Raw genomic sequence first — 13524 nt, 5'->3', positions numbered from 1 at the left:
CAGTGGCCTTTTCGATTTTCAGGTTGGACTTAAATTAGTTTGAAAGACAAATAGCCACTACACAGCTCATTGTTTTGGTTTTGCAGAATGTTATTATATTATTAGCAAGAGCAAGAGATGGATGAAGAGATGGATGAAAGCTCCAGAAAAATCAGGTAAGTGGACATTGAGTCATTTTTTCTTTTTAATGTTCTGGTTTAGTTAAACAGCAAATGAACTTGTCTTTGTTATGTATGCTGGACAAACTTCAAACTTTTAGAGTGAAAATGTACCACTATTTTATTTTTTGATTTTTTACAAACTATACATTTTTCAGTGCTGAAGACAAACCATACAAAACAGACTCAAGCCTCATCTGTACAGAGCTGCTCTGGTACTGAAACATGAGTCAGCGCTTGGTTAGAGGAGACTGAAACACTCAACATGTTGAGAACAACAACAGACCATCTTCACTGTCTTTCAACATTGTGAACCTACAGTTATTTGACCTCGGTATTGTCAGGAGCCACTGACACGTTATGTGGATCATCTGCTTGCTTTGGAACAACAAGATACTTCACGGCCCAGAGCAGCAATGATTCAGCCATTTTGAACCGACTGAAATCCTGCAGATTCTGCCCAGACACTTGGTAAGAGTAAGAGAACGGCCGGCCGTTGCTGTGAACAGTGGGAGTTTTTCTCATGACAGTTGCTGCAGTGTGACTGCTGCCCTCCCCAGCACCAGATCCGGCCTGCGTGTCAAAGAGCCAAGATGGAGGTATCCCACTGATCTGAGCTTCCTCCGTCTGCTCCTCCACTAAGGTGCGAAGTGCTTCTGGTGTTGGCTCGCTTCTCTTTCTCTTTGCTTTTCTATATTTTCTCTCAATAGTCTCCTCCATGTCCAAAGTAGAAAGATTCCGTTGTGCTCTTTCAGTGCAGTGTTGGACTGCGGCAGGTGACAGGTTTGATGGTCTGGAAACGAGGTCTGGTGGACTCACAGAAGCTGAAGTTGAGGAACCGGCAGTGGCAGGGAGACCAGTGGAGTGTGGCAGCTTCTGGTACGGTGGGAAGTAGCTCTGTTCTCCTTTGCTGCGCTCTGATGTCTGCTGGGATTCCGTCGAGCTGTGGACAGGAAGTTGTGTGCTGGTTAAGACTGCAGCGTGATCAGCCTTGGATTTAGCAGTGGCGGGCAGTGTGTTTGTCTGTGTTGCTTCGGGGGATGCATCAGAGGAAGAGTAGGTGACAGATGGTGGAGGAAAAATGTCCCAAGGATTGGCTAAAAGCTCAGTGTCACTGTCAATCACTATGTCCTCATGTAGCATACAGTCCTCTAAAGGAAGAAGTGAGTTCTCTCTATCTGTGACGGCTGGCATGGCGATCTGCCCCTCTGCATCACCAACAGAAGGCTGTGCAGTCTCTGGAGTTTTGCAGACTTGTGGTAAATCTCTCTGTCTGTCCTCAGAGGCAGCAGGACTCCTGCTTGGTGTCCTGCTTCCAGCTCTAGGTGGTGTTTGCAGCTGCTGAGCATCTTCATCTGGGATGAGAAGAAACTTTATGGGGACACTGAAACATTTCACGTCCTTATATCTGACCCTGTCGACATCCCAGCTTGTGGCGGTGGATGTGTCTGGGTGGGTCAGCACGGAGGTGGAGGGCTGCGAGCTCACAGGACAGCTGCTGGCTACCATCAGCCTCTCCCGGACGTCCTCCAGCACATCCTGCACATAGTCATGCTGCCACTCCCACAGCAGTTCTGACAGATCAAACCCGCACTGGTTCCTCTGGGAGTCCTGCCACTCCTGGCCCAACATAGCCCTCCATGTCTTACAGATCTTCATCCTGACGGAGGGCATGGTCCTACAACAAGGGGTGCTGTCTTTAACTGGGCCGGCTGCCATCGTAGCCAGCTCTCCAACTGATAAAAAGAACCTGCATTTATTCTGTTCGCGGGCCATGTGAAACTGCAGCCGGTAGTCCTGGATGCGCACGGTGGTGTTGACCAGGCTGGTGAAACACTCGCGGTCCTCCTGCTCCTGGAGATGCTCCCAGGCTGATGCGGTGAGAATGGCGGGGATCTGGAGCACCCCGTCGGAGAGTAAGAGGAGCCCTATAGGGCCCTCGGAGCTCTGAGCCTGGGACTGAGACATCTGACCCACGCCGATGACATGGGCCTTCAGCCGCCCGCTGCCGCTGTTCCCCTCCTGGCTGCCGTAGCTGAGGATCAGATTCTCGATCCATGGAGACAGCTTGTTACCAGCAGGTCGAGGCATGTTTGCAGTTTCAAACTGTGTGTCTGCAATTATGTTCCGTGAGGCAATCCTTTACGATGCTTAGTGGTTCCTACATCACAACGCCACCGTGGGAGCTAGAAACGAAAGATACATCACATATGGACCATTATAAAATATTACTTTGTTGGCTTAACATGACACATTTTGCTCCAGTCGTTGGAGGAAATTAACAAGCGCGAAAAGTGCATGAACTGGAACATTACTCACATTGCTACTACGGATAGTTTAAAACGTTTACAGTTTTACATTTTTGCTAGCATCGCATAATAATAATTTACACAAGTACTCAGTGTTCTTACCTTTGTGCAATTATCCTGCGCAAAACATACAGAGAATAACGTTTAACTGAAGTTATGGCGGCGACAGTTGTTTCAAGTTACCGGGTGGTAACAATAGATAGTATGAAGACGAGTGTTCCTTCAAATTAAAAGTGCGAATGTTAATTTGTACTCTTGTACAGATCCGCGTGGTCATTAATATATACGGTGGAAATAAGATTTACTAATTCATATTTACATAATAATAAGTTTTATTGGGCTGATTTATATTACTTAAAAATATACTAACGCTACACCAGTTGGTCAAGAAGGCGTTACCCATACCGGAAGCACTGTTTGTTCTCGGTGGCTTTATGCAAGCAGTTTGTTTTTCGGCCCCGTTCCTCTTCTTTTTCATTCTCACTTCGTACATCCGTTTCGAAATATAAACAATGAAAGTGTGAAGACCTTTTATTCTTCTTATGTTTCCAAAGTAAACCAAACAAAATTTGTTCATATAATCCAACTAATATCTATTTTACAGTAATCTATCCATAATATTGTTACTACACAGGTTGCTCATAAAGTATTGGAACGTTGTTAACACACGCAGCTTTCCGCCTAGCTGTTGGTGCGTTCAAGTAACAGTTAAATTCTCTAGAGAACATATCAATTATGATGAACGGCGTGACACTTGTTTCAAGTTAATTAATTAATCGGTTGTATTGGTTATTATGGGAATTTTGATCACTAAATTATGTCTTGTGTGAACATATTTATTTATTGTTTACTTTTATTTGAATGTATAGCCCAAACAAACATATATATACGATTTAACGTCCGTTCTTGGGTTTCTTGGCCCTTGGATTTCTTGTTCATATTTTTTTACTCAGCTACATTGTAAATGCGGTCTCTACCTCAATGCATTTCCGAGTTAAAATAAAGGTTAAATGAATGAATGAATGAAATGAATATAGGAATGTTTTATTTACTACATTTTCTTTGGCCATGAATGTAGCACAGTACGCGTCTTCACGTTCACTTGCAACATTCTCCCCTCGAGTGCTTAATGTTGTCCTAAATGTTGCTCATTAGGTGCAGCCTGTGCCTATAAAAAAAGAAAAGCACATTTCGTAGTGTTAAGGTAAGACTCTTTAAAGAGTAAACTTGAATTGTTAAAATGGAAAAACATGACATAACAACTTTGAACCATTGTAAACATGCAGCGTAGGGCTCTCGCCTATGTTAATGTGATTGAAGCTTTTCCCAATTTGCCAGTAATTTTCCCAAGCAAGTTATACTAACATTAGCTTCGTCCCCCAATGCTGGCTTGTAAATAACTTTGGCAGCGTCATAAGAACAGTTTTTTTAATCGACATGTCGGTTGTTTTGCTACTAGCCTAGCCTGTACGCACCAGCTTCACCTGCAGCTTCGCCAAATTTAGAATTTGTCAGTTTGAGACGACCGAATTTCATGCACCATTTTGTTTTGGTAACATTTTTTAACATAGGTTGCCACTTCCCACAGTGGTGGGGTTATATTACAGGACTCGAGAGCAGATCCTGGGGGAAGTGAAGACTGTTTCCCTGTCGATACGTGACTGCCCTTTAACCTAACCTTAACCCTAACCAGTCGTGTTGTAGGATTCTTAACCAGACCCCAGTCTTATGTTAACTCTAACCAAGCTACTCCCAAGCCTTAGAATCTAATATCTTCTGTTGTCGTAGAGGACTAGCTAGCTAGACGAGTAGCATGCGAACTGACTGTTTAGCTGAAATAAGTTGTTGTCTTCTGAGTTAAAGAAAATCTGATAATTTGTCCTAAATTGTGTTTTATTCTGATCCCAAGTTCGACTAAAATGAGTTCAGCTTGATGTTCTTTCGTAACAGGAGTGAACTGTACTGTTTGGGCTGTCACAAGCCGAGACATGCCCGATACCAGATCGACTGAGCCTGGTTCCAGGGTTTCAGACCCACAGCATTCGCAGAAACTGCTCAGGGTCCTCCGCACCTTCTGGCAGGAGCAAAGTTTTCACGATGCACTGCTGGTGGTTGATGGAGAGGAGCTTCCTGTCCAGAAAAACATCCTGGCTGCTGCTAGCCCCTACATCAGGTCAGAGAACTGGCAGTGGACATGTGCCCTAGTCAGTCAGCACAGTCCGTCACAGCCCAGATATGATCATGCACTTGTTGTCTTTGGCTGGTCTTTACAGTGTTAAGGCAACATGGGCGTGTCCACTTTCAAAATGGCACTGGTACTACTGTTAATGATTTTTAAAAGGCTGCAGGTTTCCAGTGTTTCTTTTCATGTCCTGTCATATTCAGCTGTGTTGTTTCCTGTTAGGACCAAGCTGAACTACAATCCTCCAAAGGAAGATGGGTCTACATACAAAATCGAGCTGCAAGGGGTTTCCATGGCGATCATGAAACAGATCCTGGACTACATCTTCAGTGGTGAAGTGAGTGTGGAGGCTTTCAAAAGCAAAGATCGACATGGTTAGGTTTTAGGTGTGGTAAGCACACTTCTTTTGTCTCACTTCCTGCATGTGCACACACAGATCACTTTGAGTGAAGAGACCATCCAGGACATGGTACAGGCATCTGACCTGCTCCTCATGACCGACCTCAAGTCCCTGTGCTGTCAGTTCTTAGAGAGCTGCATCACTGCAGAGAACTGCATCGGCATCCGCCTCTTCTCTCTGCACTACTGCCTTTACCATGTCCATTACGCTGCTACCGAGTTCCTGCAGACACATTTCCGTGATGTGGCGATCAGTGAGGAGTTCAGGGAGCTGCCCCGGGACCGGCTCTGTGAGGTGCTTGCCATGGAAAAGCTGAACGTGGGCAATGAAAAGCACGTGCTGGAGGCGGTGGTGCGATGGTTCGCACATGACCCAGAGGATCGCAGGGTGGGTAATGCTCACTTCAGGTTCAGTGAGAGGTTATGAAAAATGTAGACAGGTAACTTTTGCTGTCAAACATAATATCAAGGGAGAATCATCATCATCTTTAAAGCGAATAGCAAAAATTATATGCACATATTATATTCTGCAAATGGTGAAAAAATAACAATTTCATTTGGAAGATAAACCTTTAATTTAAGGATTCTATTATTATACAAAGCAGGGTCTTATTGTTTACAGATGAGAAGCCAGTTTGACCAATTTTCATCAAAGACATCAATTTGAGTTCTTAGTTTAAATGTAATCTTCTCAATAGTATATAGTGTATGTTAGGTTAATCCACTAATTTCTGGTTGCTTGTTTTAAGACATTTTCTGGTTAAATGTCACCGTCAACACTCTCAACAGGTAGTCATTCCACTTTGCACAGTGAAGCTCTTCTAGATCACCAAGGCTCATTATTTTCAATCAAAACTGTCCAGGAGGACACTGTGGATATTTTTCCAAAATGGAGCCACAGATCTACATCTCCAGAAAATGTGGCAGTGATTTGTCCCTGGACCTCCAGCAGACAGGCCAAGTAGGGTAGTGAGTCTTGGGGATTGTTGAAGTTAAGTTTATAAAATGTAGATCGGGATACGGGTTTGTTAACCAAGTCAACTAATTGGTTGGTAAGATTTTCTGAACTATAAGGTTCATATAATTAGTTTGTTTTATCGTTTTTTTTTTATGTATTATAATTTCTGTGACATTGCAACAGAAGTCAAATTTGCTTCGGCCTTTAATAAACACCAGATTATAGGAGGTATTTATGAAGAACCTTCTTAAGATCCACACAGTGGTTTATCATGTTTTAACACATTTAGTACAAATCATATTAACGTCATCACAGATAACTAGTTTGCAAAGTGCTGTTGAGTTGTAGAAATGTGAATGTTCTTTCATGCAGTGGTTTCCATTCATTCTTGCACAGTATGAAAATCCTCAAGTTAATATATAATATAGAATATTGCGATATTTCCCACCTTATGCAATATTGTTTTTAAAAGTTGACTTTTTTTTGTTTTTGTTCTGCTGCCAAGTCCGACCCTCATTTCACTGCTTTGCTTACTGTACATTGTACCTGTGACAAATAAAACTGGACTCGACTGCATCAAGATATTCAATTTTGGATATCACCCAAGCCCATAAGGCACATTATCAGGATGAGGTGAAGCAGTGCAAACTTCTCAAATCCATCTGCCCATTAAACTGCTCTACTACACAATGATAACGAAACACTGACAATAATTAAGGTGGAATTGATGACCACTTTGATGAACAACACAACAGTCTGTGTATGGATTTTTCTGAGGATGAAAATGAATGGAATCTAAGGGCTGCCTGGATTTTTTATTTTTATATTTTATAAATCCTGAAGAATTGTTTAAGATAGTTCACCATTGAATTGTTTTTTTGTAAGTTGTGCATCTCACACAGAAACGTTGTTATGTTAACGTTCTGAAATAACACTCATTCTCTTATGTTATTGCAAAATAATCATTTTAATAATGATTTTTCTTCACACATTGTATTGTTAAAGCTACATTAATCAATATTTTTATATTAACAAAGGATTGACTGTGAGTGATATGAAAGGTGTCTCTTACAATGTTGCTAACCCTAACACTAACCCTAACCCTTACTGTTTGCAGGTTTAATGTTTTGTTTCACTGTCACTGCTTTTGTCAGCCATGTTTCTATCAGGCAGCTGTTTTCAGAGGAAAACTCACTCTCCTCCACCTGCCCAGCAAACCAGACAAAGTCAGCACCAAGATGGTGAACATAGTGGAGCATTTAGCTGCTGCAGAACCGCAGAGTGAATATTATATATACAGTATAGTTTCTAAACGGAGAAACACAACTCCAAATGAATGTTAACGTGTCTGTGTCTGCTGGATATGTAAATGGGAAACTTGTTCACTAAACTTTATAAGGTGATTATATGTCAGTGTTGTGTTTATGGCTTGTTACTGTGCTCCCAAAAAGTGAATGAACATATCCATGTTTTTAGGTTCACATGAAGGAAGTGATGTCTGCTGTATGGCTGCAGGGCCTGGACACGAGCTACCTGAGAGAGCAGGTAGAGAACCTGTGACGTGCTCTTCAGATTTACATGTAGTCTTGATAGTGTTATCAATAGTGTAAGAGTGATGAAGTGAAGTCCATTCAAAGTGCTTCATAACGTTTGACATTGTAGATGATGTTTTTGTGGCAAAAACTCTCCTTGTCTAACTCAGTAGCTATGGATTGTGTTGCATGGTATCCCATCAGGCCATGGGGGAGCCACTGATGAGGGAGGTGATCAGAGAGTACTGCCAGCCCATGCTGGGGGACAGTCAGTTGCAGGGTGAGGCTCTGCTTGCCGCCTTCAAACCCCGAGGTTACTCTGAGTGTATTGTTATTGCCGGAGGAGAGGATCGCAAGTGAGTCTTTATTGTTATCACTTATATTTCTGTTTATTCTGTTATTTATTTGTCACCAACATTACTATGACTCTATCACTACCTTCTAAAAAACTCTGGTGGTGACTGCAAAATTTTTGAGGAAAACAATAAGCAGTTCAAATTAAAAAAAAATTTTGGCATGAAAATATGTAAATGAAACACATTGAGTATCAGCAGGTTCAATGCAGAACTATCAGAACATGCCTTCAAAGAAAACAACTTGAACTGTAGTTACTGTAGTTAGTTGTGAATGTGTGAATAGCTCCAAGACAGTGTTGAAAATTTTAGAGTGAAATGTGGTCACGACCAGGAGAAGAGGTTAAGTTTGTGCTGAGTTAAGACAGTCGACTCACATCCTGTCGTCTGATGATTTTTATCCCATACAGAAGCAGGAAGCCAACCGCTGTGACGCGCTGCATGTGTCCGCTCTATGACACCAACAGACAGGCCTGGATCGACCTGCAGCCAATGAGTCTTGCTCGCCTTGGCCACGGGGTGGTCGCTGCCGGTGGGTGCGGTGCAGGAAGTTCATGTGACTCATGTCATGAATTAGATAGAACTTAAGTAGAATTTCGCAGGAAAACAGCAGGTCCAGCTTATATGTAAGTCAGTAATTATACTGTGTTTCCTGTCTGTTAGAGGGTTTTCTGTTTGTGATGGGCGGAGCAGATGAACTCAACACAGTCCTGGACAGTGGAGAGAAATATGACCCAGACTCCAACACCTGGAGCTCCATACCCCCAATGCTTCAGGTACACTCACCTCTTTCTGTAGCCACATGTCTCCTGAGGTTTCAGCAGCAAGAATTATTCCTCTATTAGAAGCATATAAACAGCTGGTATTGATCTGTGTATTAAATATCTTTCTGTCAATTTCTACCTTTTTCTCACATTTTACTATAAAGTTAAACCCCTCAGTTCAAAGAGACACTGAAAAGGTTTTTACTAATGATCATTTCTGCTCTTTATGACTTGTAAGGAGAATGGAATTACCAGTTCACAAGAAATGCACTGCTGCAGCCATGTTACGGTTTACACATGCTCCCTGACTCTTTTTAGTGTTTTACTTTATGACCACTAGATGTCAGCAGCGCTGCAATGCAAGTTTAGTTTCAACAGAACAGTACAGGAAGATTTGAAACCAACTCCCAGAGAGAAAAGTGGTGTAATTCACATTATATGTTGACTTTATATTGTTGGATAATGTAAACAATAGAAATGTAGGAAAATCAGATTTCCATATATTATTCATCAATCAGCTATTTCAGCTTATCCTGTCAGAGGGTTGTGTGGGGGCTGATCCTGGGGAAGAGGCAGAGTACTCCATGGGCAGGTCGACAGTCAGTCACAGGGCTCACACAGAGACACACAACCATTCATGACATTCATACCTGTGGGTATGTTAGAGTCGTGCATTGACCCAACCTGCCAGCCAGCAGGTTTGAACCCAGAGTCTTCTTTTGGAGTTAATTATATAAATTTTTATATAAGATAATAATGAGATAAAAGTTGTTGCATGGCCGCTACAATAGATATACATATTTGTGTATACATGTCCACATTTACTGCACATATACATATATATGCTCTCAAACATATGCATGCATAAACATTTTTAAATAGGTTAACTAAAGATACAAGATGTTAGTGTGGTGATGGTGAGAAAACATAATTGATAATAGAAGATAATTGAGTGTATGTAAAGCATTGTTTCCTCTGACTTCCACAAACCGGCAGTTCACCCTCTTAATCTTCACCTCATTTTCCGTAGTGTGAAATATATGAGATCTCATGGAGCTGCTGACAAGACTCAAGACTCAGGAGTCTACAAACACAAATAAAGTCCGTCATGATGTGGCAATGCAGCTTTAAGTGTGACAGCAAACAGAGCAGAAAGTGTAGATGGTTTAATAGAAACTGTTTCAAATACATCCAACCAAAGGATGTGAAAAGAGTAAAACAAACATGAAGCAGCATATGGACAACACCTGTCACAAACGGCTCAGTGTCGTTTAAATTTTCGTTTAAAAAATCGTTTAAAACAACCTGACCTAACTCGGTATCAGACTTCCAGCAGAGAAAAAAGCAATACAAGTCTAAATGGTTTTACACTGTAAATATGTTGAGAGGAAAATATTCGATCGATTAAAGAGGTGTGGAATGATTGAGCATGAAGGCTAAACATTTCGTCATAATTGTTTCCAAATCACATGTGTTGAATAGGGAGAGACTCGTGAGAGAGGCTCATGGGAGCGAGAGCAGACAGAAGGTCGTGTCTGAAGGAAGGTGATTCCATCATAATCCATGCTGGAGGAGAGTGAGAGTCCTCCAGATAAAGTCTAAACTGGATCACTCTTAAATTTGAGGCTGAGAAATAAAATCTTAATTCTGGCAAGGCTAACCCACCTAGAGATTTTAGTCTGGAGAGACTAAAAGTCTTGGAGTCTTCTTAGTCCAGATTAATGCAGATACCAATTTGTCAGAGTTACAGAAAAAAGGATTGCAGAAGAAAAATTGGTAAACACTGAAACTGAATCCTGGCTGCTGCAGATAAAATTAATAAAGACCTGCAGTTAAAATCATTGTGTGTCTTAGCAACTAATGGAAGGAGTTTAATGATTTGAAAAGGCGATAAAGGATTTACCAGCCTGATCTGGTCTGTGTACATCAGTCCAAAGATTTGGATCCTCATCACGTTGTGTTTGTAATCTACATTTGAACGGTTGGTCAGGACATGTGTAACAACCCCCGATATATGTGATTAAAAGGTCAGTGATGTATCTTGGTGTCAAACTTGTGCTGTGTTATTGTCTGGTATATTTGAACCCAGAGGTCTTGCGTGTAGTCGGACGTGTGGGAGGTTGCTGAGGTTTGATCATCGTGTCTCTGTTGTACACAGGCTCGTCAGAACTTTGGCGTGGTGGAGCTGGACGGTCTGATCTTTGTTCTCGGAGGAGAGAACGATGTGACGGAGCTGATTACTATGGAAGTGTTTGACCCTCACTTCAACACCTGGAAGATGCAGACCAGTATGACCATGATCCGCAAGGTACAGCATACACTCTTATCAATGTTCACAGGAGAGTAGAACATGTGACAGAGTAGGTGACTGGGACTCAATGTCACAACACAGGCAGACTTTAGGTCTCTACTTTATCCCTACATATTCAGTAGTTAAACGCACAGTCTTTAACTTCTGCCTCGAGGGGTCTCTCAATCAAAACAGTAACAAAAGACGACATTGGGTGATGTCATGAAATAGTGTAGGATCATTGGGAGTTGTATTACCATAAGCGCCTCCCGGTTTGGATTCCTTCAGTGTCAGTGGTTCAGGAAATCAAACAGACCTGGTGATTCTAACCATTAAAAACACTGAATGAAGCAGTTTGACATTTAAAGTCAGAGTTTGAGCGACGCTGTACGGAGGACAGAGACTCAGGGAAGAGCTGGAGCTGAGATTGATGCTAACCTTTGTTCTGATTGTTTCTCTGGTAACTTATGAAGCAGACGTTCAGCAGGTTTTTACCAGCAGCTGAATTATCCACAGAGGTGTCCTCCTCTCCATAACAAACACACCAGGGGATTCAAACCAGAAGAAACACTGAATAAAGCAGTTTCACTTAAAAAAAAAATCAGACATCATTCACTGTCGCTCTTCAGTGACACAGGACAGGACGTCTCCAGCAGCTGGGAGCTGAGCTGTCTAACATTTCCTCAGCTTGTTTCTCTGATAACTTGAGATGCAGACCACGTCCAACGACTAAAATCCTTCATTTGGTTCAAATATATAGATGAAAATATATCTTAAAAATGTGGCTTAAAACTAGATAAAAGTCAATGTTGATGTGCATAGGGAAATCATTGACAGGCGACCAATGAAACGTTACCATGATTAAAATCACAGATTTCTTTGGTTTGAGAATTCATATTTTGGGATAATGTAAGAAGAAGTCTCGTTGTAGTTGTTTTTAGACATTTTAATGAGGAAAAGTTACATATTATAATTTTAAGAACAAATCAAAGTAAAATTTGCTGTATTTCACATCTGTAACAATAATTATTATAAATAGATCTGAAAATGTTTGATGGCTGTGTCAGAAATAACATGCTTCAGTCTCCAGACTGGTCGGGTGAAGGTGTAGCTAACCTCAACCTCATCACCATGTTCACCTGCTACTAGACAAACTCTGAGATCTGCTTGGTTCTCAAGGAGCTGTGGGATTTTTTTTCTCATACTGAATATCCACTGTTACATTCATGGCTTACTGCTAACCTGACATCCAGCACACCTGCCTTATTCAGCTCACTCCTGTTGAGATATTAATTTAATTAATTACCAAGTATTTTCCTATAAAGCTGTTGTAAAACATTGGTACTGTAGAGTGTACAGTACAGTACACTCTACAGTACCTATGTTTAGCGCTGCCTGCAGAGGGGCTACATTGGTTCAGTCAGTCCAACACTTTGGTCACTTGTCCAGAGTGAGATGACTTGACAACTATTAGCTTGATTTCCATAACATTTTCTTTGGATATTCACAATCCTTGGACGTTGAACTGTTCGACCCCTATCAGGCCAAAATTGTCATGCTCACAATACATAACAATTGACTTGAAAGGATAGACCACCATGTAATTCATGATCAAATTCAAGCTCTCCAGGGGATTAAGCCTCTCTATTATGGGCACTTTACATTAAATCTAGCTCCACACTTAAAGCTCCATATTTCCCTCTTCTGTGTTTTATTTGAAGTGTTGATCCTTAAGAAGATACAGTGGCAAGAAAAAGTATGTGAACCTTTTGGAATTTCATGGTTTTCTGAGTAAATTTGTCATAAAATGTGATCTGATATTCATCTAAGTCAAGGGTATTGACAAATATAATGTGTCTTAAATAATACCACAAAAAAATTGATCTTTCATGCCTTTTATTGAGAATAACCAAAAAATCCTCATTGTGCTTGTGGAAGAAGTGAACCCTTGAATTAATGACCTCAAAAAAGCTAATTGGTGCCAGGTTTTAGCATAGCTGGAGTCTCGTTAAGACAATAAGTTTGGGGGTGTGGACTAAAGCTACTTTGACTGATAAAAACCCCTCAAACTTTTGGAGTTTGTTTTGCAAAAGAAGAACACGTTTATGTGAGCCATACCTCACCAAAAAGAGCTTTCAGAGGATCTATGATCAGGAATTGTTTATTTACATAAAGCTGGCAAGGGTTACAAAGTGATTTCAAAGACTTTAGAAATTCACCAGTCTACAGTTAGGCAAACAATCTACAAATGGAGACACTTTGGGACTGTTGCTACTCTACCAAGAAGTGCACGCCCAGTCAAAATGACACCAAGAGCACAACGAAGACTCATCAATGAGGTAAAGAAGCAACCCTGAATGACAGCCAAAGATTTGAAGGCATCATTGGAACTGGCTAACATCTCTGTTCATGAGTCAACAATACGTAAAACATTGAACAAGCAGGGTATCTACGGCGGGACACCACGAAGGAAGCAACTGCTTACTAAAAAGAACATTGCTGCACACCTGAAGTTTGCAAAAGAGCACATTGACACTCCACAGCGGTATTGGCAAAATGTTTTGTGGACTGATGAAACT

The 13524-nt window shown here is 41.3% G+C and overlaps 2 protein-coding genes and 1 long non-coding RNA gene across 3 annotated transcripts in view; 1 reads left to right on the top strand and 2 right to left on the bottom strand.

The window, feature by feature from the left end:
* Positions 1-253: 253 nt before the first annotated feature.
* acd (ACD shelterin complex subunit and telomerase recruitment factor) lies at positions 254-3033 on the bottom strand. The gene is made up of 2 exons (XM_023397359.2): positions 2570-3033; positions 254-2344 (listed from the first exon to the last, which is right to left on the bottom strand). Exon 2 carries the CDS (start codon positions 2247-2249, stop codon positions 480-482), a length of 1770 nt encoding a protein of 589 aa, XP_023253127.1. The 5' UTR covers positions 2250-2344; positions 2570-3033; the 3' UTR covers positions 254-479.
* A 462-nt stretch (positions 3034-3495) lies between these two features.
* On the bottom strand, positions 3496-4602 carry LOC147817182 (uncharacterized). The gene is made up of 2 exons (XR_015436575.1): positions 4505-4602; positions 3496-3635 (listed from the first exon to the last, which is right to left on the bottom strand). It is a non-coding gene; the product is annotated as an uncharacterized LOC147817182 (long non-coding RNA).
* The window catches only part of gan (gigaxonin), a 17918-nt gene continuing 7942 nt past the window's right edge, over positions 3549-13524 (top strand). Inside the window, exons 1-9 of the mRNA XM_023397321.2 lie at positions 3549-3671; positions 4418-4640; positions 4872-4986; positions 5086-5436; positions 7483-7551; positions 7743-7894; positions 8302-8423; positions 8555-8667; positions 10814-10963. Of these exons, the coding sequence (XP_023253089.1) occupies positions 4456-4640; positions 4872-4986; positions 5086-5436; positions 7483-7551; positions 7743-7894; positions 8302-8423; positions 8555-8667; positions 10814-10963 (1257 nt within the window). The 5' untranslated portion in view covers positions 3549-3671; positions 4418-4455. The remainder of the gene's footprint in view (positions 3672-4417; positions 4641-4871; positions 4987-5085; positions 5437-7482; positions 7552-7742; positions 7895-8301; positions 8424-8554; positions 8668-10813; positions 10964-13524) is intronic.

The sequence above is a fragment of the Seriola lalandi genome, unplaced genomic scaffold (assembly GCF_002814215.2).
Source record: "Seriola lalandi dorsalis isolate HSWRI2012SDOR001 ecotype SW California unplaced genomic scaffold, Sedor1 jcf7180002055008, whole genome shotgun sequence".
NCBI lineage: Eukaryota > Metazoa > Chordata > Actinopteri > Carangiformes > Carangidae > Seriola > Seriola lalandi.
The sequence above is the reverse complement of the archived record's forward strand: the minus strand, read 5'-3'. Positions and strand labels throughout refer to the sequence as shown.